The following is a 25847-nucleotide window of genomic DNA, read 5'->3' on the forward strand; positions in this document are numbered from 1 at the left end:
AGATGCAGTACTTTAGGGGTCTCTCACCATTCCGGCTCATTCTTTGTGCATGCATGTACAGCTCCTTCCTTGTGTAGGGGCCTACTGATCCAGATGCAGTACTTTAGGGGTCTCTCACCATTCTGGCTCATTCTTTGTGTGTGCATGTACAGCTCCTTCCTTGTGTAGAGGCCTTCTGATCCAGATGCAGTACTTTAGAGGTCTCTCACCATTCCAGCTTATTCTTTGTGCATGCATGTACAGCTCCTTCCTTGTGCAGAGGCCTTCTGATCTAGATGCAGTACTTTAAAGGACTCTCACCATTCCGGCTCATTCTTTGTGCATGCATGTACAGCTCCTTCCTTGTGCAGAGGCCTTCTGATCCAGATGCAGTACTTTAGGGGTCTTTCACCATTCCGGCTCATTCTTTGTGCATGCATGTACAGCTCCTTCCTTGTGTAGGGGCCTTCTGATCCAGATGCAGTACTTTAGGGGTCGCTCACCATTCCGGCTCATTCTTTGTGCATGCATGTACAGCTCCTTCCTTGTGCAGAGGCCTTCTGATCTAGATGCAGTACTTTAAAGGACTCTCACCATTCCGGCTCATTCTTTGTGCATGCATGTACAGCTCCTTCCTTGTGCAGAGGCCTTCTGATCCAGATGCAGTACTTTAGGGGTTTCTCACCATTCTGGCTCATTCTTTGTGTGTGCATGTACAACTCCTTCTTTATGTAGGGGCCTTCTGATCCAGATGCAGTACTTTAGGGGTCTCTCACCATTCTGGCTCAATCTTTGTGCATGCATGTACAGCTCCTTTCATGTGTAGGGGCCTTCTGATCCAGATGCAGTACTTTAGGGGTCTCTCACCATTCTGGCTCATTCTTTGTGCGTGCATGTACAACTCCTTCTTTATGTAGGGGCCTTCTGATCCAGATGCAGTACTTCAGTGGTCTCTCACTATTCCGGCTCATTCTTTGTGCATGCATGTACAGCTCCTTCCTTGTGTAGGGGCCTTCTGATCCAGATGCAGTACTTTAGGGGTCTCTCACTATTCCAGCTCATTCTTTGTGCATGCATGCATGTACAGCTCCTTCCTTGTGTAGGGGCCTTCTGATCCAGATGCAGTACTTTAGGGGTCTCTCACCATTTATAAGCTTGGGTAAATACTTCCTTCTCGACCCCTTCCTTCCTCTAAGAATACTTCTGTGTAAATATTTGCACATTCCACATTCCACATTCCACTAGCCTTATGTATTGCCTAGGCACATTGTTTCATACATTTGGGTAATTAGCTTTGATTATTCAATTCTCCTTTCTTAGTTGGATTGATGTGACAGTTTTGACATAGCAGCCAAATTAATTTCACTGTTCATCAGTTTTCCAGATGTTCACACCTACCCTGCTTATTCCCCTTTCCGTACATATCGCCTCTGTTGCATGTTGCCTTTCCAGATGTCAATAGATAGTTTCTTTACTTATGGTAAGCCACTGAAAAAAACATTGGTGTCATGACATGCTAGGAGGTTACCTCACTTATTATTGCTTCCCTTTTCAATGGCACCTGACCACTGACATCACCTGTATCCTGACCCTCAGTAAACGTCATATTTGTTTTGCTATGTCTGTATGTGGGTTTACTTCTAAATTTCTAAGTTTCAAAACTTTGAATTTCTTATAGTTGAGACCATAAGAATGAAGTTTTGAAACTTTGAATTGTTTAAAAGGAGGTCACCATACAACAGAGAATGGTATATTTACCGTTTTCCTCACTGTAGTGCTATCTCAGAGTTGGTATATTTAATTAGCAGGAGGTGTGGGTGGTGCAGGGTGACTTTTTTGTTTTTAGTTTTTTTATTTACATTTCAAAGTTTCAAAACTTTGATTTTATGGTCTCGACCATAAGAAATGTGAAGTTTTAAAACTTAAAAATTTAGAAGTAGACCCCTGTATGTACCTCTAGGGTGCATGTCTTCTTACCTTTTTTTGTTGAATGCTACTGAAAGTTTCATTCACTGGTCACAGGTTTTAAATTTCATTTGAGTAAAGCTCATATATATCTGGCTAGCTCTGTCTGCGACTCAGTGTTGTCTTAGATCCTAAATAACCAGTAGAGGTAGAGCAGTGTTGGTAAAAGAGAAGAGTCTGCTATTGAGGGTATCCTATTCATGCTGTCTTTGAAGGTGAAGTTAATACCCCACAACAAATCTAAACAGACTGGGGGGAGAATGCTAGAAGTCTCACATAACTAACCTTGAAGCTGTCCTGTATTTGGAATGCATCCATATATGTGTAATTTCCATATCTCTCAACCTCTTAGAGCTAGAAATCTGGACAAAGCCATAAATAATGGGAGACAAAGGTCCAAAAATAGGGACAATTTTTAAATAGTGCTCTTGCAAACTTAAAAGGTTGATAGAACTACATGTTTTGTATATGAATTTTGTGAAAAGTATGACGTCTGAAACTTAAATGTCTTTCATTATTTTCTTAATTCAATCCACAATTATTTGCCAATGATTTAACAGAAAACAGCAATTTTATGAGAAACACATCAGAAATGTGAGGCAAAAATCTGAACAGTTGAGAGTTATGGTCCAAATTTCTGAAAGTTTGTTTAAATGTGCAGAAAGCACTCCCTCTATAACTGGGTTTTATGCCTACCATGCTTTCAGACCCAATTGCAACTGTAGTGCACTCTCCATGTCTGCTAGGGTCAATATCATCTCTAGACAAATTTCGAGAGACCCACAAATGGAACTTATTAAGCTCCAAATCACACTAAATAGGACCAAGTATCAGTTTGTAGACTGTTAAAGGGCACCTGGTATGTCCCCTGAAAATCATGTAAAGTCCCTACATGTACTCAATATACTCCCTGTAAATAGAACTCCATTACTTTGGGAAACTTACCACTCCTCAATAAACTGGAGTACCTGTACCTCTAATGTAGGCAATGCACAAAAGATGTTTGATTTAATAAACAAAATTCCCTGCACCAAGTTGTTGACAAACTGAAGGGAGAGCATTGCATTCTTTGCATGGTCCTTATGAATACAACTTCTTTGTGTAGTGTCCTTTTGGTATCTCCTTCTTTGGTCAAGTTGTATCATAAACTGGTGAACTTCTCCTTCAAAACATCTAAATGCGATGAAACCAATATCCAAGACTTCAAGGATTTCAAATGTACTAATTTCAACAAATTATATGATGATAAAGTTTCAGAATTCACTTACAACAGCACCTCCCAGACATCCACAGCAGGTAACTACACAGCATAGCTCTATGCCCACTTAGATAAATATATAGAACTGTCAAACTTAACTAGATCTAAATATAATAGGAAAGTTAAAAAACAAATATCACAGGGGGTCACTCAGCATTAATAAACTCTGCAATAAAATAAAAAGTATCCTAAAGTGTATAGCAGGCCAAAAGACCATCATATGAAGGTTAACATCAGAAAATTGACTAAAAACTTGAAAAGTACTATTAAGTCTACTAAAGTAGCCTATGATCTTAGGTTAGCATCCAAAGCTAAGGACCATTACAGATACTTTTTTTAGCAATGTTTTGAAACTAAGAAATAGCACCAAACATTACTCTGAACTTACTCATGATAGTACCGCCTAATCTGATTCAGTAGTCATTGCCATCCTACTAGAAAACAAATTCAGTCTGAACTTTACCCTGAGGATGATCCAAAGCTCACTTATCCCTGAATCTTTAATCCCCCCCTGCCATCATCACTAAAAAGCATATACTGAAGGTGCTCTCCCCCCATGGGGCCTGACAACAGAACTGTCTGTCTGATAAACAGTACTTAACTAGTACTGGCAGAGACATTGCTTAAACTATTTAACCTGAGTTTAGACACTGGCTTTGTTTTTAGGTTTGGCCATCAGCAGTAGTCATACCTCTCAAATGTACCTCATTTGGGGTCTTAAAAAGTTAATGTTCCTCGAAGTTCCTAAAAGTTCCACATTGAAAGAATCTTTCACACATTCAGTTTTAGGAATTTTTTTAAGTGAAATCCATGGTAAATAGAAATGAATCATATTAATTCATTAAAGGATCTTCTTTATAAGTAAATCCAACATATTTTAACCATCCTATGACCTTCCTATTTGAAGATGTTAGTGACCCATTAGTATGTGTTCCACATTTTGCCCATTTGTTCCACATTATGAAGGCGAGTGTTCCTCATTTTGGAGATGGAAGGTTGAGAGCTATGGCAGTAGTGTAGCCATTCCACAATGGCCGCCACACCACTGGCCTGGGAATTATAGACCCATCAGCCTGACAAGATTATCTGCAAAACAAAGAAAACCAACAACAGAAAATAAAATAGCAAAAATAGTTTAATAAATGTTAAGCACTTTCAGCCACACTGGCCTTTATCAGAACATAACTGTTAGTGTGAAATAAACACTTAAATAAGACTTCCCGTCACATGTTCCAGTTATAATTAATCCATTATACAAACTTGCAAATCTAACAAATACACCTTGTAAAACTTATTAACAATAGATAATAAAACATAAAAGCAATTCTATTTACACTTAGTACTATGCTGGTTCCTAGTCAAAACCACCTTATAATTTACATTGTTATTGAGTTATTGAGTCCAGGTTCACAGTAAGCATGAAACATAATCTGCCATTTTAACTCTCCAAATTCAAGTTCATTGTCTCTGTCACCATTAAAATCACCTGGAACATGGTCAGTGACACTAAAAGGAAATGGATGCTATTTTATTTTCTATTGGTGGCTTTCTTTGTTTTGGTTACATTTTATTACCACCTTATCTGGACTTCCTAATCATGTTTTTTTTTTTCAAACTTATTTGCAAAGCCATGGAACATATTTTAACTGACATGGTATGCTATGATTTTAAAAATGCATTCAGGATAAACCTGCAGCAGTTTGGCTCTGGTTTGTCAAGGACACCAGTTAATAATGAATCTGGTTAATTTGATAAAAAGGGTAGCACAGGCTGTTGACAATGGGCATTCTGTCCCCATGACATACCCATTGTCATGTGGGCATCCTTTTCACATGGCACACCTTGACCCAGCTAAAGCATTTGACACCATGGAAGTCATGGTTAATTCCCCCTCTGATGCCCAAGCCTTTCAGCAAGTGCTTATACTTGAATGCACCTGGGGTACAAATATGGACTCAAATTAAATACTAAAAAGTGCAATATTGTAACATTTGGTAGTGAACCCCCTCTCTTAGCATACAACATACAAGGTAAGAATGTTCTTAAAGACCTTGATACTTGGGTTGATAATTCCCTTTCTTTAGATTATCATGCATCAATACTAATCTGAAAGTCCTTCTACTTAGTATAGCCGATTACCAAAGGAGTACTCAAACAGGGCAAAAGTCCTTGAATTCTGTAATTGTGACGAGATCATTGTCCCTTTATATTCAGCATTGATTTGGTCAGTTATTGACTGCAATGCCCCTTTTGGGATGTACTTCACTAAACATATCAAACAACTAGAAAGAATCCAGAGGTTCCCAACTCTGAAGGGTATTGGCTTAAATCCTTAAGTTACCAGAGAAGACTGGAAGCACTATCCCTTTATTTAGTGTCATATAGCCTCCTGAGAGGAGGTTTATGCCTTGCCTTCTGTGCTGTTAGGGATCCAGCGTTCCTGAATTTCTTGTATCTCCACAAATCAAATAGTCCCACAAATTCCAGGACAAGAGGTTTAAATCTTCAGTAGCAAATACATAAATAAAACATGTTAGAAAGAGAGGATCATTATGTAGTACTTTTCCCACCTCTGGAATTCACTCCCACTGCAGATTATGCAGTATGATAGATCATCTTTCTTCAGGCAGGAACTTGTTAATTGGATAGCCATTCACAAATTCACCCCTGGCTTGATTGTCCTGCCTTCATCAGAAATGAGGTACAGTGTGAAGGTGGGAACTGCTAAGGTGCAAATGCTTACAAGACTGAGTGGCTTTGTATTACATGTGATCCTACAGTGTGCGATGCCACAATTATAACTAAAATATATAAAACAGTTTCATTCAATCATACTTGTTGTTTAAATATTGTTTGTTTAGATTCACTTCTATTTGCTTAGTTTTTAAAATGACTTATTTTGTGTGTGTGTGTGTGTGTGTGTGTGTGTGTGTGTGTGTGTGTGTGTGTGTGTGTGTGTGTGTGCATGTGTGTGCGCGCACGGTCACACGCGCACGTGTTACAAATGACTATTAATACCTCTCTAACCATAGAATATAGACCCATATATAAGTCTGAAATTTTTTGTATATGTGATATTCAGTTTGCAGCAAAGCATTTTTGTAGATGTCGCACCACTTCTGAGATATCAGCAAAATTATAATTTGTATGCATATGTGCATATCTAATGGACAAATACATGCACATGCAAATATCGGCAAATCAGTGCTAGGCACGCACTATTAGTACAAAGTTTTTCTAGCTTTATATATGCTTTCATTTGATTCAATGGGGCACCATATAAACACTTTATGGTTCAAATTATTAATATAAATATTAATACAATGGCATATATTCATGATATTATTGGAAAATAACCCACATTTTCTCTTGCACAGAGTACCTCATTTATCTGAAGAGCCATTCTTGACCTCTATGGTGCCTGGCTGTATGAAATGCTGTTCCACAATGCCAACAATGCTTGAGATATGTGCAGAAATATGATTTCTTACAGATATATTAAGTTTATGATAAGTAGTCTCTGGTGAGTTGGATCGAAACTCAAAATATCAAACAAACCCATCAGTGATTATCATTAATCTTCATAAAAATCATCACAAAAAAGTAATTGCAAGTGTAAACTAAGAGGTTACATTTGTAATTACCAAAATAAACAAAGAACAATTTTTTACATCAGGGATTTTGCCTCCCACAACCCCTGACATGAGGGCTTGGCCCTCACAAACCCAGAAACTAAATATACTAACTCAAGAGTCACGCAAACTCAAAAACGGCAAAAGTCCTTGAATTGTGCAAGAGTCACTATAATGAACTCTGACCATCCAAAAAATATATATCAGAGGTTCAGCATGTGCTAAAATGAATGCAGTGATAATTCATATAACACTCATATACATTATTACTAAACAGCTATCAGTGACAACTTTTGCAGCATTATGCAAGCTTTTATTTGAAAATATAAAGTACCTTATAAACTCCTTCTCATAGTTATTAACAGAGTTATTAACAGAATATTAATATAGCAGATATTCATAATTGGCAAAAAATCACAATTTCTCACTTACTGACAATCTTATTTATGTTAAATATTCCCGACCTGTGTGTTGAGCTGTTGTGTGACACGCTGTGCCACAATGCTACTATGTGGACATTGATTAAGATAGTTACAAATAATGTGCGTAAATATCACTTTTATTCCTAAAGAGGTAACAATATCTCCAAAGTGGTGGCAGTTAGATATCAGGTGGCAATGTGAAGTTTCCTAGCATTAAGTTTTTGCTACCTGCACCACAGCTGCACTTTTGGAAGGATGAGAAAAAAATAAACAGAAAGAGAATAAAAAACAAAAAACATTACTACATACGTATAGTGCAAGAACATTTGCTACTGCAAAAATATTGCCATGGACGTAATATGCATACCCCACTGCCTGCACAACCTCTCAGTTCTCTTGAAACAGGTATCCTTGTTAAACTTTTTTTCCTCAGCTGCTGTATAAGAAAGTACAATAGTTCAGTACATTGTGACCTTGCCAAAAGAAGGCAAAGAATCAGACGGCAACCAAAAATAAAATCTTATGCACACTGTACACAGTGGTTACTATAAAAGGTTGACATACTCTCTCGAATTTCTGCCTGCCACTGGTGTATCAGGACTGGGTGGCACCTCGTCGGAGCACATGATGTTGGTGGCACGTCTCACTTCCCGAATAAGCCACCACTAGTCATTCACTTTCTATAACTAATGGACCAATATAATAGTGCAGGTGCCAGGTGGTGCTCCAGATAGTTCTTTTGCAGCTGATATAATAATGTTTCTGTTTCCTGATTGCACCAGGCAGGAGCCCTGCAAACCCAATACTTGAGGAAGCCAAGTTTATGCTAATATTCTGCACAAGAACTGAATTGAAATGATAGCTTTATGAGCTCAGCCATATGTTTGAACTTTTCAAGACATTCATCATTGGCAGCACCAGTAAAAGTATCATTAGTGCATAGTTGCATTCATGCACAAGTATAGTGTGCAAATGTCCCATTAGCCTAGGCCCAGGGAGGGGCAACCATGCTAGCTCAGCCTAGGTGTGATAGCATAATGTGTTGTAGCAGGGATTCTGAGGCAACTGTATTACTTTATCTCATTATCATAACTGCCATGTTATCAGGCCCATATTAGTGTAGTAAAAAACATGGCTGCCATATTGTAGAAGGCTGCAGTAGCATAGCTATGGTAGGGTGAGACATGTGCATAATACTAGGGGATGCAATCAGCCTTCCATCATCCCGATCACTCTGTAATGCAATACCAGCTTTTGAAAGTGTAAACTTGAGTGCTGTAATGCTTGTGTGAGGTCTAAACTGTAGCAAGCAATTTCCTACAGTATTAAAAAAGAAAAAAGAAATTAATGCCTTAGTGATGCATGCAGGCAAGGTATAAATTGTAGCAACTGTTTGCTACAGTTTAAAAGAAGAAAAAAAAAGTTAACTCGAGCACTATAGCAATCTAAGCAGGCAGGGTATAAACTGAAGCAAGTGTTTACTACATTTGTGGCAAGCAGTTTCTACAGTTTAAAACAAAAAAAAAATTTTTTTTTCTCTACTACAGTCTGAGGAAGGAGAGCCATTGGCAGGACATAGAAATGGGACCTGAATGGCTGGGGTAGGAGGGAGGGGGATGTGTTGTGCATCTGGCCACCTGGCTGGTGTGCCAAGCTGAGGGAGTGTGGTGGGGTCTATATTAGATAATCGAACTTTCAAAAGTTCGGCTGTCATATGGTCGACACAATATGATTGAACTTTTAAAAGTTAGAACATCAAATAAAAAAAAAAAACTACAAAAATAACCTACCTGAACTTTTTAAGCAGGGGGGCAAGCCCCCCTGCAACCCACACCCCCACTCTTTAAATATACCAACTCCAAGATCGCACTACAGTACAGAAAAAGGAAATCTTCCCATTCCGCGTTGTACAGAGATCTCCATCAAAATGTTCGAACTTTCAAAAATTCGATCATATGGTGTCGAACATATGATGCTCAAACTTTTGAAAGGTTGATTATCTAATATAGACCTATGTGGTGCTAGTTTGTGGGACTGGCACAGGACACTGCTTGAGCCAGCTATGCTTCTGGAAGGCTGTGTAAAGCTATTCAAGTCGGGAATAGGATTTTAGTGAAGAGGACTTCACACTCTGACATAGAGATAATAAAATAAAAAGCAAAACACCTGGTAATATAATTCTGCACAGCACTGATCATCCAGGATGCATGGCCTCAGCAGGGATAGACAGTAAGCACAATAATTATTTATTTAAGTTTAATGACCAGGGAAGTCCACTGGGCCAAGAGGAGCCCATTTTCAGTGGAGGCCCTGGGAGAAAAGCTCCACAATAATTGCAAGTTACATTTCACATGTTACAAACGGACATAGTTCATACAGCTAATTAAACATTTACAGATAAGCTCCATGACATTTGCAATTGGCTTGTCACAATGTTACAAAAATGAAAAGACATAATTCAATACAGAAATTTCAACATTTATATAAAGTGAATATTTTTGTTAAAAACTCAATTGTAGGTTTAACATTTCAAAATATATAGCTACTAGCCATTAGTAGGTTAGGAAAATATTATGCATGGAGAGGGTAATAGTATATTTGAGACTAGAGAGTATAGTACAATAGATGTTAGAGAGAAAATTAGTTTTTAGTAGGGGAGGGATTGCTTTGGGTGGGATGAAATACTAATTGAGGTAGTCTGATGAGTCAGTGCAAGGTGGAATGAGGGGGGGGGGTGAAGTAAGATAACATAGCACAGGGATATGACAAGTGAATATCCAGCTGGGGGCTGCCTATGACAGAGACCATAGCACAAGAGCATAACTGGCAAATGCCTAGCTGGGGGGAGGGGTGGATCTCCACAATATGTAGCATAGAACAAAGATATCATAGATGAATATCTGGCTGGAGGATTCACCGTCACAGAGAACACAGTATAAGAATGCAATGGGTGAATGTCCATTTGGAGGTGGACTCATCATGACAGAACATAACACAGGGATCTGACATGTAAGTGTCCCATATAGTCCACACCATGGTCTGTATGCCCAGACTACAAGATATGCTACAGAAAAAAATAAAATTCCCTGTACCTAGGACAAATAATGGCTATGTGTACTGAGAGAGGGGAGAGTCATAGGATGTGCGCACTATTAGCCATCAGCACAGTGCTGCCAGTGGGTAGTAACAGCCAGTAATATAGCTAGAGTAGGGTGAGAGGGGCAACTGCCCATGGCACAAAGTGCAGGGGGGTGTGGTCAGCCCATCCTGATATCAAATGCAATACCGGCTTTTAAAAAGCTGGTATTGTGTTTGTGGTCAAACCTGAGTGCTGTAGCGGTCCAAGTGTGGTTTAAATTGTATTATACAATGACTGGCCATTAGCATTCAAAAATGAGCATGCTGATTGGCCAGCCCAACAAGCATGCCCGTTGTAAATCCCACAATATACCAACAGAAAAAGGTCCAGTCACCCGGACTTCTTTGAAAAAAAAATGGTGAAACGGAGAAGTTCTTTTCTTAGTTGCTTCCGTTTTAAAGCATTGATGTACTGGGTATGCTTGGGAATGCAAGTCCCATATACATGTGCAGTACATCAACACAAGGAAGCAGTATACCACCAGTCGCGGAAGAACAGTAATGCACCACTATACAAAGACATTAATTAAGAAAAGTAAGTATTTTTTTTCTTAAATAATGCCATTGTATAATAGCAATAACCAACTCTGTGGTTGTGGTATATTGAAATTTACCCACGGTTGGCTTTATTTAATCACTCGGGCTTCGCTGTCATGATTAAACTACGCCAACCATGGATAAATCTTCAGTATAACCACACTAATGTTGTCAATTATTGCTATACTAACTGCTTGCTGCTTTGTAGCAGACTGTTTGCTACAGTTTAAAAGTTAGAAAAAAAGTATTTTTTAACTAAATTCTGAGAGCTGTAGCACTCTGTGTAGGCAGGGTATAAACTGTAACACATGCTTGTTGGATTTGTAGCAAGCAGTTTGCTATAAGTTCTAAAAATTATTATTTACCTATCCATCTATTTATTTGGAGAAGGATTGGGGTGGGTCACAAAAATGGGATCCAAATGGCTGGGCAAGAGAGAGAGATGGGGGCATGTTGTGCTTTTGGCCACCTGGTTGATGTGGCAATAGAACATCCTAGGAAGAGGAAGAGAAAGAGCTTGGGGGCTGTAGCTATAACCTGCCAATCACCAGACTGGCTTAATACAGAAACAGTAAAGTTAGTTTTTGCTCTTCCCTTGAAGAGCTGGTTCATGGTGCCAGCACTGGCTGAGCCAACCCTGCTTCTGCTAACAGCATTAGCATTGCTGCTGTCAGTACTGGACTGGATAGGAATGGTCATGGCACAGTAACAGACACGTATGTTACCTCATGGAATGGAGCAGTGCTGAGACATAAGGATTAGGCATGTAGAGTCAATACACACACACACACACACACACACACACACACACACACACACACACACACGCACGCACACACACACACACACACACACACACACACACACACACACACACACACACATAAAACACACACACACAAAATCTTGGATGTGACTAAGAGTGGTAACAGCTGGAAAGATTTACTAACCAGGAAACAGAGGTGTTACTGTAGGCCCTACACACACACACACACACACACACACACACACACACACACACACACACACACACACACACACACACACACACGCACACACACGCACACACACGCACACACACACACACACACACACACACACACACACACACACACATACAACACACACACACACAAAATCTTGGATGGGACTAAGAGTGGTAACAGCTGGAAAGATTTACACACATGACTGCACATCACGGACAAGAGTAATACTAATAAGGCTTTCTGGAGCTATGTGTACCAGGCAATGGTGCAGGTCAGCAGTGCTGTAGGTGGTCATAAAATGACCCTAGTATAGGTGCTTTGCATGTTTACCACTATGGTATCACATGCCTAAACAATGATTGCTAAGGATATAAACACCACATGGAGTAGACTAACAGCATGTAAGTGTCTCATAGAGCTGATAAAGTTCCTGGTAACCCTGTCTAGGGCAAGCAAATGAGTCATCCCGTCTTGTTGGGGCTTGGATTTTAGGTCTGGGATGGTAATGATTACCCTTATGTCTGTAGGGTATGGGTATGTATGATGTTATTAATAGCAAGTATAGTTCAAGTTGCACACTAACCTATATTCTAGAAGTAGTTACTTAACATGATATCTATGCACGTCTGGTCTTCTGTACATCAGGGCTGCAGCTCTGACATCCTGCACAACAAGGTATGCATGTGACCATTTTCTTTTCACATAATTGTTATGTACCAGTAAGTATATCATGGCTCCGGGAGAGTGTGGCGTATGCTCCTACTCTGCAACAATTTGTTATCTTTATGTTCTTACAGGTTCCATGGGCAGACACTCTAGCAAAACAGGATGGCACGTGTCTTATGTCAGAAAGTCTCATATGGCTGACACCTGCACTAGTGGCATAGAGGGATAAAACCCTTACCTACCATTTATAGTCCCACTGTTGACTGCGTACAACTCAGATGCCTGTTTATAAAAAAAGCTAAATAAATATTGGCACAAAGTAGTTCATTTGTTTCACACGGCATACCATGTTCAACTTATTTCACACAGATGCACACTAGTTTTACAAAGCCAGACTGTTTAAGCTGAATAAACAAGAAGGCAAGTTACTTTCATCCACGGACAGTACCCCCTCCATGCAGCAGTTATAACCACTTTACTTGACAAGTGACAACTCAAAATATAACAATGGGAAGAGGCTCAGAATCAGATACAGATTTCTCTTATGTACTTAAAAAGTTGCTGTAATAACTTTTGCTTTAGTGTGCAATTTTTGATGGATATGAAGTCTGAAACTCAAATTTATATTATTTAGTTACTTCAGTCTTTTCCAATTTACCAAAAACCGCAAGTTTTAATAATATCAAACCAAAAATGTGGTGCAAAATCAGAAATGGGTGAGAGCTATGTAATTTCAGCCTTGTTTCATATGAAGAGTAGTCATAAGTAATCACATTTACTTCATGCAAATGCACTGTAATCATTAGATAAAGGACGAGACAGTAAAGTACTTTCGTCTTCAAAGAACAACCATGCATATCTAGCAGTTATAGCCACTTTGGTGTGTACACCTCATCTGGCAGTGATAAAAAAACATTTCAACATTTTAGTGCAAAAATCAGAAACAGTGCTAAAGAATAAAAGGGAACAGAGAGAGGCCCAAAGCCAGGGACAGATTGTAATTATTGCTCTTACTTACTTAGAGTTGTTAGAATAACAGATTCCACATTGTTATGCATTTTCTGAATATCTCTCATGATTTACCAACTGTAATACTCAATAGATTTGCCAGAAAAAACACGACTTTTATGAGGAATGGACTAAAAATATAAGGCAAAGTCATGGTCATTTTGGAAAATCACATAAACAGTTGCCAGAGAAAACCAGGCACTCATCAGTCTTTTGAAAATAAAAGTCATGTAATTCTTCAACAAAACCTGATTGAACTTAATTCTGACATGCTGTTGTTGATTTTTTTTTTAATGCATGTTAAACATTCGTATCTAGTGGCAAAATGCAGAGAGTTCTATCAGCTCTAACATATAATTAAGCAGGGAAAGCTATTCCAGAACAAAAGGGATATAATATAACATTGACCAAAAGTCCTCCACAGAACTAACCTTGAGTACAAGCTCTTGGATTGTTGTCCATTCACTCTCAGTCCTGCAGAGGTAGGATATGACATAGCTTGCTTCATGTTTTTCAAACATGCTTTTTGCTGCTTTCAGAGGATAAATATTCCAACTGATTTCATGCAGATGCACTCCAGTCCTCTAAAACTATATTTTAAACTGAGCAACTGGCAAGAGGGTACATTTCTTTATTCACAGCCACCCTGCCCTCAGTTAATTTTAATCTTCAAAGGCTTGGCAAACCAAAAATATGAGACAAAGATGGGACATTCTGTGAAATGAGGGAAAATTTCAGCATTGTTTCACATAAGCATTAGCCAGATAGTTAAGTATTCCAACTTATTTTGCATAACTACACATTAATTGTGTAAAGACACATTTTAAACTTAAACTGCAAGAGTGTAAATTGTTTCCATCTGTAAGAAGTCTCTTCATTTACTGACTGCAATCCTCAGTGACTTGTCAAATCAAAAGTATGAAGCAATGTCATATGCGTTCTATAAAGTCATGGATAGTTTCAAATTTGTTTCACAAACAACAGCCAGAAAAAAATAGTCCCTCTTATTTTATGCAAATGCACACTAGCCTTGTACAGCCACACTTTAAACTAAGCAAATGACAAGTGAATAAGTTTCATTCACAGCGGACACACACCTTATTTAGTGACTGAAGTCCTCAATAATTTGCTATGAAACTACATATTTTATGAGGCACAAGCAAAGCTATGAGACAAAGTAATGGACATTGTGCCAAATCAGAGCCATTTTAAACTTTGTTTCATACAGTCACCAGACAATGAATATCTCAAGACTTTAAAATGAGCAAGTAACAAAAAGGCAATTCTGTTTCACCCACTGCTAACCTCCACCCTCAGTTTAGTGATCAGTTTTCAATAATTTACCAGAAGACCACAGATTTTATGATGCATAGACAAAAAGAGGCAAAGTTAGGGACAGTTTCAACTCTGTTTCACACAACAAAAGTAGCCAGACAGCAAATAGTCCACCTTATTTCATAAGCACAAAGTCAGATTTTAAAAGAAAATGCACATTTCTTTCATTTACAGCAAGACCATAGCCCCCTGTAATTCTCAATACTGCACCTGGTTACCTGCTAGAATAAAAAAAACTCCCTCCAAGGGCCAATTACTTGATCCTTTCATCAATAGCCAGCATGCTGGCCCCCATTTACTGATTGCAGTTTCTTCAGTTTTTGATGGTATAGCTGCTTACCTGCCAGGATTAAAAAATCCCTCATGAGCTAACAGCATGTTTCTTTCATCCACAACCATGCCTAGCCTCTACTTATTTAGTGATTGCATTCCCAATGCTATCTGGTTGCCTGCCAGGATATTTAAAACAAAGGTTTGTCTTTTTTTTTTTTTTTTTTTTGAGGAGGTAAACCCTCCTACACCCCACCCGGCCCTGCTAATGGTATATATTAACTCTAAGACTGCACTACAGCAGGGAAGGGGCCAATTCCTCAATTTCCCCTCTACAGGTTTGTGCAGGCTTCCCATTTCTCTCTATACATATTCTCTCTTGGGGGAGATGAATAGGGTCATGTGTTCTGGGGTGCACATTCTGCCTGCAATTACTGATAAAGACCAGAGATGGAAAGAGGCTTCTGACTTTCAGGACATTGGCACTATGAGGGTATGAGGGTAGTGTCACTTTCAGAAGTAGGTGACAAGCCTTCATGCCACTCCCATTGCAGACCCACCTCTTTTGACTTTGTAAATCTATGCAAGGGGAGTGGAAGGTTGAGCAAGACATAACGGATGTCTGAATGCTAACATTATCATCATCATCATCACTCAATCATTTAGGGAATGAATGAGAACAACTTCAATGACACAGTGATCAGCCAAATGGTAGTCAGGCATGGGGGGGGGGGTGCAGAAAATATGAATAAGAGATATACTTGAACAACAATGGATGTGTCCACTTCTGCTCCTCAAAGGTGAAGGATTTCATAGAGGATGCCCAAAAGTAGTAGATGTAAGTATGGACACAGGATTATTCAGTATGCTGATGTGGACTATGGCTATAACATAGACACAGGTATAAAAATATTATCCAGAATACCCCAGGAGATACTAAAAAGGCTGGGATTGTTGGTGGGAAAAATTCTGTGAACTAAAAAATAAAAGTTATGATGACATTTACAAATGATATCCAAAGAATGCCAAGCTTTAGGTAGTAGAAAGCATTACTTTATCAAGAATCCAAATCAGTGTGTCTTATGACACGATAGTTAATGTTAAACGATTCTATTAGTGGATGCTGATTCTGAGCGAAAGAGTGCAGTACAAGTACTGAGCACTGATGTTACAGCAGTAACATTCTGCATTACCACCATTATAACAGGTAAATAAATAACCGTCTCCTGTGCTTGTAAAAAAATGGAAGGCGCATGGACAGTACTGCACATTTGTGTGTGTGTGTGTGTGTGTGTGTGTGTGTGTGTGTGTGTGTGTGTGTGTGTGTGTGTGTGTGTGTGTGTGTGTGTTGGGGGTGTGTGTGTGTTTGTGTATGTAAGTACATGTATATATATCTGACTGGGTGTCACTTTTGTAATGTTTAAAAGACAAAACAGTTCTGTCTTACTTTGGAACTTTTTATTTCTTTATATAGTTTTAGACTGTGAAGATAGCTATGGTCAGATATACTGGACTTGGCATTCTCACCTTAGCAGACTAGTCAGGGCTTAGGTGTATTCCCTGTGTAGCATGTATGCATGCGTGTACTGACTTTGAGCTAACCCCACTGCACTAAATTGTACTGACACTCAAGTCCATTCACATCTCAAGCCACAGAAACTAATAGCATTTTCTTGTTTCTGGCAGAAGAGATGATTCTCATTGGGATTATGCTTGGAAAAAAGGTCGTGCACATTTTGTGCATGACACTGAATTGATTTGACAGCAGTTACTTTTGGCTTAACACTGTCATTTTTTTTTTCCTTTTCATTTTTTCTGTTATTTTTTTCTACATATAATCATTTCTTTATCACTCATAATTTTAGTGTGATTTTCACTCTGATGTCCATTGTGTTCAATGTGTACAACAGTTATACCATGTAATGCCTAAATTCTGACATTATTTTGGAAGAAAATACTCCTTGACTATAACTCATTTTGTAATGTAATTTCTATGGTTCAGCTGTTAAGCACGAATGCAGCTAAGCTGACTGAAATACTTGGAGGTGAAATAAATTATCTGAAATTGTACTGAACTCAACTGCTCTTTAACACATTCTGTCCCCCATTACTCCCAAATTAAACCCCAGGAATACTACAGGCCCCCTCTGGTCCACTGGCAATAGTGCTAGCATACTGGTACAACTATCTTTAAAAAAGACAGTAGATGAAAATCTTTCTCCATGGTAAGTCTTGCTTTATAGAATTCTCTTGCTGTCAACTTAAGAGTTCAACTATGTATCCTGTAATCAGGAAAAATCTGTTAGCTTACCTTAAGAACGAACATAAATGTACCTTTTTTCCAGGATTCAGGATAATGGCCTCCCCTTTATCTAGTCATGTTGTTGTACATGTAAAAAGATGTGTGGTAATCTTTTGGAATTGTGTTATTGCATGGAAGTTTACAGTCATGTCATTTGGCTTTAATACTTTGAGAATGTGTACCTGCAAATAACTACAGCTGTTAATGACTTTGCACATCACTAATTTGTACCATAAGTATAAAAATGTGTGCATCATGCCACATGGCTTGGATTGTGGATGAAAAGGATCTTTGGATAACTGCACTCAGCAAAGTTTAATAAATAGACAAAAATGTGATTAATAGGCATTATTTGGATATGAAAGTCCTGCATCGTATTTTTTGAATTTTAACTTGGCCTTGTAGAGCAAAAGTCCGCCACCTTCTTCTCAATAAAACTCTTGAGAGGCAGGATTATATATTGTTCCATTTTTCATTCCACAGACAGAACCCTACCAGTACAGTAGCTATCCTTAATGAATGCAGTGTGACAGTGCTGTGCTAATCTGAGTGACAAGTCCCCATCGTGCAATTAAGGCTAATGACTTTCTGATATTCACATATACATAAATATCTATATATATATATATATATATATATATATATATATATATATATATGGGTCTACTTCAGATGATCGACAGACCATTTGATCGAAATTCATTTGGTCAAGGCACTTAATAGGGATTTGCCCCCCTCCCCAATGTTGTGTGACCCTGAAGTTGTTACATATAGTTGGGGAGGTGTGGGGGGGGCACAGTCCCCCACAACGGGTGGTGTGGGGGGCAAAACCCCCCACCTATTTTCATTTCAAATGTGTAGTTTTTCTTGTATTTTCATGCTTTTAAATGAAAATAGGTGGGGGTCTTTGCCCCCCACCCCCCCCATTGTGGGGGCTGTGCCCCCCACACACCCCCAACTATATATAACAACTCCAGGGTCGCACAACATTGGGGATAGGGGCAAATCCCTAAGTGCCTTGAATACTGGTTGTTGACCAAATGAGCTGGCGACCAAATTAATTTCTATCAAATGATCTGTCGATCATCTGAAGTAGACCCATATATATATATATATATATATATATATATATATATGTGTGTGTGTGTGTGTGTGTGTGTGTGTGTGTGTGTGTGTGTGTGTGTGTGTATCATTTCTGTCTGTATTTATGCAGTTTTAAATACGAGGCTGGTCACTACAGTAACTCTGTTTTTCATGTTTAGGGCATGCGAGGAGTGGAGGGAACAACTGGGAATCCTGGACTTCCAGGACCAAGGGTAAGTAAGACCACTGGAAGTCCTGGCTTCCAAAAATCAAAGGAAATAATCTGCTTACCTTAAACTTGTTACCGATCTCATAGGAAAAGTGTGGCATATCACAACTCTCCTTTGTAAGACAAATCGTCTTTGAATTGCCACAAGTGAAGGGGTTAGATTTCCTGTATCTAGCGTTAATAATAAAAATAATAAATACATAAATAAATAAAAACTCATGATTATCACTTGAAGAATCATGTGCAGAAGTCATTTTGATAAAAAAATACTTAACCTCTTCGTGGCTACCCAAGATCACATATTCTGAACTGTTTATGTGATCCTTATCAACAGATATATATTACATATTCCCACCATGTTCTTTTGTTACATAGAATATTAACATGCAGGTTTCATCCCACTGGCTATATTTTCATCCTAGTCTAGAAGGAGAACAGAGCACTCCAACATAAGTTTTAAATATCATGAATGGGATTTAGAGTTCAGAGAGTTCTTTTCCTAATTATGGCTTCATTTGGATCAGTAAATTTGGGAGTGAGTATGTTCTAAGGCAAAAAGTAAGTGTGTTAGTGTTCACATTCATCAACAAATGCTCCAGGTCACTGGTCAGAGCTGTAGCCATCATGGAGTGAGTACAACTCTGACACCACTCCTTGACCTTATTAAACTTATGGGTACAAGCCTTTTGTTTCTAAGGCATTTGTTTTCTAGTACAACAGCCCTTAATTAGAGGAGAATTCTTGGTGAGTTTGGCTTTTCACTTTTGCTCACAGATGCAGCCTAATTCGGATGCTGTAGCTATGGAGTACCTTTGGAGCCTGAAGTTATGCAATGCTGAATCCTTTAATAAATCTAGTGTTGTGATTACTGGCCAGTGAGGGCCGGCCTTTGGTCAACTGGTACCCTAGGTAAACGCGGTCCACAGCAACCCCCCACACCAGCTGGTCCCCCATCCTGGTCTACCTACACCATCCAAATTACTGGAAAAATGCCCTTGCTAGAGTGGCACCCTAGGTAGCCGCCTAGTTGGCCTATGCCTAAGGCCAGCTATGTGGCCAGTATTCAGATATCAAGTCTGGGAAGGCTCTAATACAAGTGCAACTAGAAGCCTGGAGTTCCAAAAGTGCATATTTTGGAATCAACCCTTAATCTGAAATCTGCATGAGTGCAGACTGTCAAGCGAATGTTACTGCATGTGAGCAGACCATGCACTCTTTACAGGACTGGGTAGTTGCCATAGAAGATAGGAGCAGAAGGAATTGTCTTTAACTAATTGGGCTGAATAAGGGCATGGAAAGTGGAAACTTACCAACTTTTCTGGAAAAGCATGTGACATTATACATTAGCCTAGTACACACCTATGAACCTATGATGACATAGGTGGGGAGAATGGACATGTAAGTCCTTTGGGAGAGGAATGGTCATCCCAGCTGAGTCATGCCACCAACCTTCTGACACAAGCAGAGAAGGGTGAGGATGTGGGGATCCTGTGCCGGGAGGATGTAGGCATGATTATTGAAGACACTGGTGGGACATTTGGGTCTATAGCCTAGTACCTACCTGTAAACCTATGGGTGGTCCTTGCAGTGATGCAAGTGCTTATATCACAACCAGGGGAGTGTTTAGGCCATTTGCAGTAAAATTCCATCATACCTGTGTTACCAGCAAGGGCAAAAGCACTCTATTGGCTGCCTGTATAACAGCCCCCTGGATGGCTCCTATCCCAGTGGATCAGGAAATTCCCATCACTGAGGAATGAATAAATATCCAGTAGTAGGAGGAGGTATATATAGAGAAAATTATGCAAGAAAAATACTAATACACAAAGGCACCTCAATAGAAACCAGAAATAACATGTTTAACCAGAGACAGAAAGAGAGAGCGAGAGAGAGAGTTATTCCTCCATAAATAATCTACATTCTGGTATAAACCTATTGAACAGAAGGTGGCTTCATAGATATTCCAAATGGAAGAAGATTAAGGAGGCACAAAAGCTGCCGTCTGTGGAGGCTTTCAAAGTAGATAATGAAAACAGAGCAAAACGTAATGGGGGTATAAAAAGGAACAGCAAAGGATGTGGTACCAACAGACATGAATCCAGTCCGATCACTGCAAGATTCATAGGGGAGGTATAAAAAAGAAGAGCAAAGGATGTGGTACCAACAGACATGAATCCAGTCCGATCACTGCAAGATTCAAGGAAGAGCAAAGGATGTGGTACCAACAGACATGAATCCAGTCCGATCACTGCAAGATTCATAGGGGAGGTATAAAAAGGAAGAGCAAAGGATGTGGTACCAACAGACATGAATCCAGTCCGATCACTGCAAGATTCATAGGGGAGGTATAAAAAGGAAGAGCAAAGGATGTGGTACCAACAGACATGAGTCCAGTCCGATCACTGCAAGATTCATAGCTATATAATAGGCTAATGTAAGCCTAGCAGTACAACCCAACCTAATTGTGTCCATATGTACCATGGGCATTTATTATAGGTTCATAGGTAAGTACTAGGCTATCTGCCCAAGGGCATTTATAAGCCTAGCCAGAATGTGTTGGCTTTCGCCACCCCCTTAGATTAGTTCCCTGCGTCTCTGTCCAGCAGAGCCAATAGTTACCTGCACCACTGTCCAGCAGAGCCACTGCAGTGATCCCCGGGGTAAATTTTCTGTTTCCCATCCACCCGTCAAGGTTTCTTTTGAAGAGTGTTAGTGAGGGACTCTGCCTGATGTATATTGGAATCCTGGTCCAAAGCATGGGGAGTCTCTGAGATAGGAATATATCCTTCCAACATGTCCTATTTATCATTGTGGTGAGGTTTATATCTCTAGAGCATGTGGCTCTCCGGGATTTGTTTTTTTTTTTAGGTGGAGCATGTCCATCAATTCTGGGTTGGACATGGCCTTGTATGTCAGGCAGAGATCACCTCTGAGTAACCGGTATGCAAACGATTACAGCTGGAGTTTCTTGAGTCGGGCTGCATAGGGCATCTGTTTGAGGCCAGTAGTCCTCTTGCTGAGGTACTTTTGTGGTCTTTCCATCTGCTGCAGGTGTCTTGTAAGGTACATCCCAAATGGGGCATTGTATTCTATGATGGGTCTAATGAGTGATGAGTAGAGAGGCGCAATAACCTCTTTTGTTCTAGATGCGAACCCTTTTGTGATTAGGTGGGCCACATAGAAGGATTTTCTAACCAACTTGGCAATATGATTATCTAAGGAGGGATTACTATCTACTTGGGTCCCCAGATCCCTTATTACATTTTCTGTATTTAGGGGACTACCTCCTATGTGGTAGTTGTCGGGTACTTTATTTTTTCCAAAGGGGATGACTATGCACTTTTTGGCATTTAGCTTGAGGCCATCATTTTGACACCAGGTATCCGTCTCAGTGAGACCCTTCTGGAGGGTGTCTGTATCAGCCGGAGAATCAGTATGTTAAAGGTTATATAGGGGGTATGTTACTTTGAGCATAGTTACTGTCTGACTCTATCAGAGATGTGGGGGCTAGACCCAGGGTGAATTTCCATTTTCCCATCCATTGGTCAAGGTTACAGTTGAATACTCTGTGTCACATGCATGATGAGCCTATCCCAGAGCATGGGGATCCTGCGAGACACATATCTGTCTCACCAACCTGTCCCATTTATGTTGCAAACAAAATATAAATCCTTTGCTCTGGTAGTTCTGATGCTGTCCTTTCGCTGATGCGCTAAATGTCTATCAGAGCTGGATTAGAAGATGCAGTGCATACCAGGCATAGATCACCTCTCAGTGACAGAGTATAGAGATATGGCTTTAAGGTCATTTATATAGGACAATGTCTTTATACTCTGGATTCTCTCAGTAAGAAACCTTTTGTGGGAGTTCCAGTTGTTACATATGTCTGATCAGGTACATGCGGAAGGAGGCATTATACTCAATAATACATCTGTTAAAGGCTGAGTAAAGTTATACTATGACTTACTTGGACCTAGATGCCATGCCTTTACTTAAAAAGTTTAACAACATAGAATGACTTTCTTAATACCTTGGCCACTTGCTGGGAAAAGGCCAAATTACTGTCTACACATGTTCCCAGATCCCTGACTACTGGATCAACTTTTAGGGGTGTCTTGTCAATGGAGTAATTAGCCCTGGTGGCCATTTTCCCAGAAGGAACTATAATGTCTTTCTTGGTATTGAGTTTTAATCCATGATTTTCACACCGGTCATTTGTCTGTGTTAGACCCTCTTGTTAGATGTTTATGTCATGCAGGGAATCTGTGATAGTTCCCAATATGCAGTCATAAGCGAACCTGGTCAGCTAAAGGCCCTTGACATTAACCTTTACCTTTGAGAAGTAGATGCCAAATAGGATTGGTCCCAGCATGGAACCCTAAGAAACTCCGCTAGTAACTTGTCTATTAGTGGAGGTGGTCTCACCATTCCTGACTTCCTGGGTCCTGTCTGTGAGACAGCTAGCAAGCCAACAAGTTATGTAGGGGCCTTAAGCTCAGTACAATGCATTTGTCATCTACATCCTACTGGGATATTGTACTGAACACCTTAGCCGGGTCCAGGTAGGTGGTATACATCTTTTTCCCCTCTTACATTACTTTGGTGACCTTCTCAGAGATGTCTGCCAGACCTTCCCTTGACAAAGCTAAACTGGGTGGGTTCCAGTGTTTGAAGATTTCCTATGTCTTTTTTGATCATTTCCATGATAATACACACACATACACACACACACACACACACACACACACACACACACACACACACACACACACACACACACATTAATGTCAGGCAGCATGATGCCAAGGCTTGTAAAGGCTCCAGGGCCATTAGACTAGTACACACCTGTGAACCTATAATACATTCCATGGCTTTGCATATTAGACTAGTCTAAGTAATGAATCAGGAAATACACCCTCTAGTCGCAAAAATGATGAGGCAATCCTTTATTAAAAATCCACAAGGTAAAATAAATGCTAAAAGCACCTCAGACTAAGCACTTCCAACTGTTCTTATTCAGACATCATCAGAGTCATGCAGGTATTAACATTATTCACTTTTAAATAGGACGTTTGTGCTGACATCATATCCTGTGTGTAATGCTGGTTAACAAAGTGAACTAAAATGCAAATATTAAAACGCATATATAAAAACTGCATTGCAATGAAGCTGAGATAGTGTAATGGCTAAAGTTCCGGCTCCACATGCAGGCATCCATGGTTCAAGCCCCACACCTGTCCACAAGCAATAAATTAATAAATAACGTATTACAATCTCTGCAATGTTACATATTCATATAAAACATCCAAAATGTAAAATATAAACATATATCAACATTTTAATAATTAAACTTGTTTTAAAACCTATATTACTAAAGCAATTAATAATAAGACCAAATTAATTTCCAAATTAGAATTCACAACAATTCTACTATAGAAATCGTTCCCTATGCCAAACTACTTGGGGTCACCATAGATGAACACCTCAAATTCAACATTCTTATTCAATTAAACATTAAGAAAACACATCAAAAACTCGGCCTGCTATACAGAAACATCCACTATCTCATTCCTTCTACTAGACAAACCCTTGCCACTACCTACATTCTCCCCTCTATTGTATGGTGCACCTATACTAACTAACCTATCTGCCTTCATCTCTTCCAAAATGGAAAGTTGTTACAATAAAATCTACAAATTTGCCATAAAAGCCAAATACTCCTCCCACCATTGCTTTGCCCTCCACTTTCTTAACTGGCTAGAACTTCCCAACCATCTCGACTACCTACAACTTACTACTGTCCATAGGCTATTATTTAATCCTACTATATGCCCTGCTCTATCCAACATCTTACAACTGTACACCCCTAACAGGCCACTTAGATCTTCCCACCTAAACCTTATCACAGTCTACAAACCAATCCGCCCTGCTGGACGGCACCTCCTGTCCTTCTCCCTAGCCAAAAAAATGGAACTTTCTCCCTCCTTCTCTACTAACTATTGAAAACATTGACAACTTCAAATCACATCTTCATTCCTACTTTTTCTCTAACTGGATTTGCAATTGCACCTTACCCACCTAGCCTTCTTCTCTCCACATTCTAAATCATATTTTCCCTACTACTTAACTCCTGTAGTAATGACTCACTCTTCAGCGTTATCTCACGCACATTTTATATACATTGTATCTAGTTTGCTCTCCCTGTTGTTATCTCATGTACATTTTGTATACATTGTATCTAGTTTGCTCTCCCTGTTGTTATCTCATGTACATTTTGTATACATTGTATCTAGTTTGCTCTCCCTGTTCTGTTATCTCACGTACATTTTGTATACATTGTATCTAGTTTGCTCTCCCTGTTCTATCTCACGTACATTTTGTATACATTGTATCTAGTTTGCTCTCCCTGTTGTTATCTCATGTACATTTTGTATACAGTGTATCTAGTTTGCTCTCCCTGTTGTTATCTCATGTACATTTTGTATACATTGTATCTAGTTTGCTCTCCCTGTTCTGTTATCTCATGTACATTTTGTATACATTGTATCTAGTTTGCTCTCCCTGTTCTGTTATCTCATGTACATTTTGTATACATTGTATCTAGTTTGCTCTCCCTGTTCTGTTATCTCACGTACATTTTGTATACATTGTATCTAGTTTGCTCTCCCTGTTCTGTTATCTCATGTACATTTTGTATACATTGTATCTAGTTTGCTCTCCCTGTTCTGTTATCTTACGTACATTTTGTATACATTGTATCTAGTTTGCTCTCCCTGTTCTGTTATCTCACGTATATTTTGTATACATTGTATCTAGTTTGCTCTCCCTGTTCTGTTATCTCACATACATTTTGTATACATTGTATCTAGTTTGCTCTCCCTGTTCTGTTATCTCACGTACATTTTGTATACATTGTATCTAGTTTGCTCTCCCTGTTCTGTTATCTCACATACATTTTATATACATTGTATCTAGTTTGCTCTCCCTGTTGTTATCTCATGTACATTTTGTATACATTGTATCTAGTTTGCTCTCCC

The 25847-nt window shown here is 39.3% G+C and overlaps 1 protein-coding gene across 4 annotated transcripts in view; it reads left to right on the forward strand.

The window, feature by feature from the left end:
• Positions 1-25847, forward strand: part of LOC122817233 (collagen alpha-1(XIV) chain-like) — a 950064-nt gene that overhangs the window by 770514 nt on the left and 153703 nt on the right. For all 4 annotated transcript variants that reach the window (XM_044090454.1, XM_044090451.1, XM_044090453.1 and 1 more), the window contains exon 35: positions 18761-18814. In XM_044090454.1, the coding sequence (XP_043946389.1) occupies positions 18761-18814 (54 nt within the window). The remainder of the gene's footprint in view (positions 1-18760; positions 18815-25847) is intronic.

The sequence above is a fragment of the Protopterus annectens genome, chromosome 12.part0 (genome assembly GCF_019279795.1).
Source record: "Protopterus annectens isolate FY-2018-M chromosome 12.part0, PAN1.0, whole genome shotgun sequence".
NCBI lineage: Eukaryota > Metazoa > Chordata > Ceratodontiformes > Protopteridae > Protopterus > Protopterus annectens.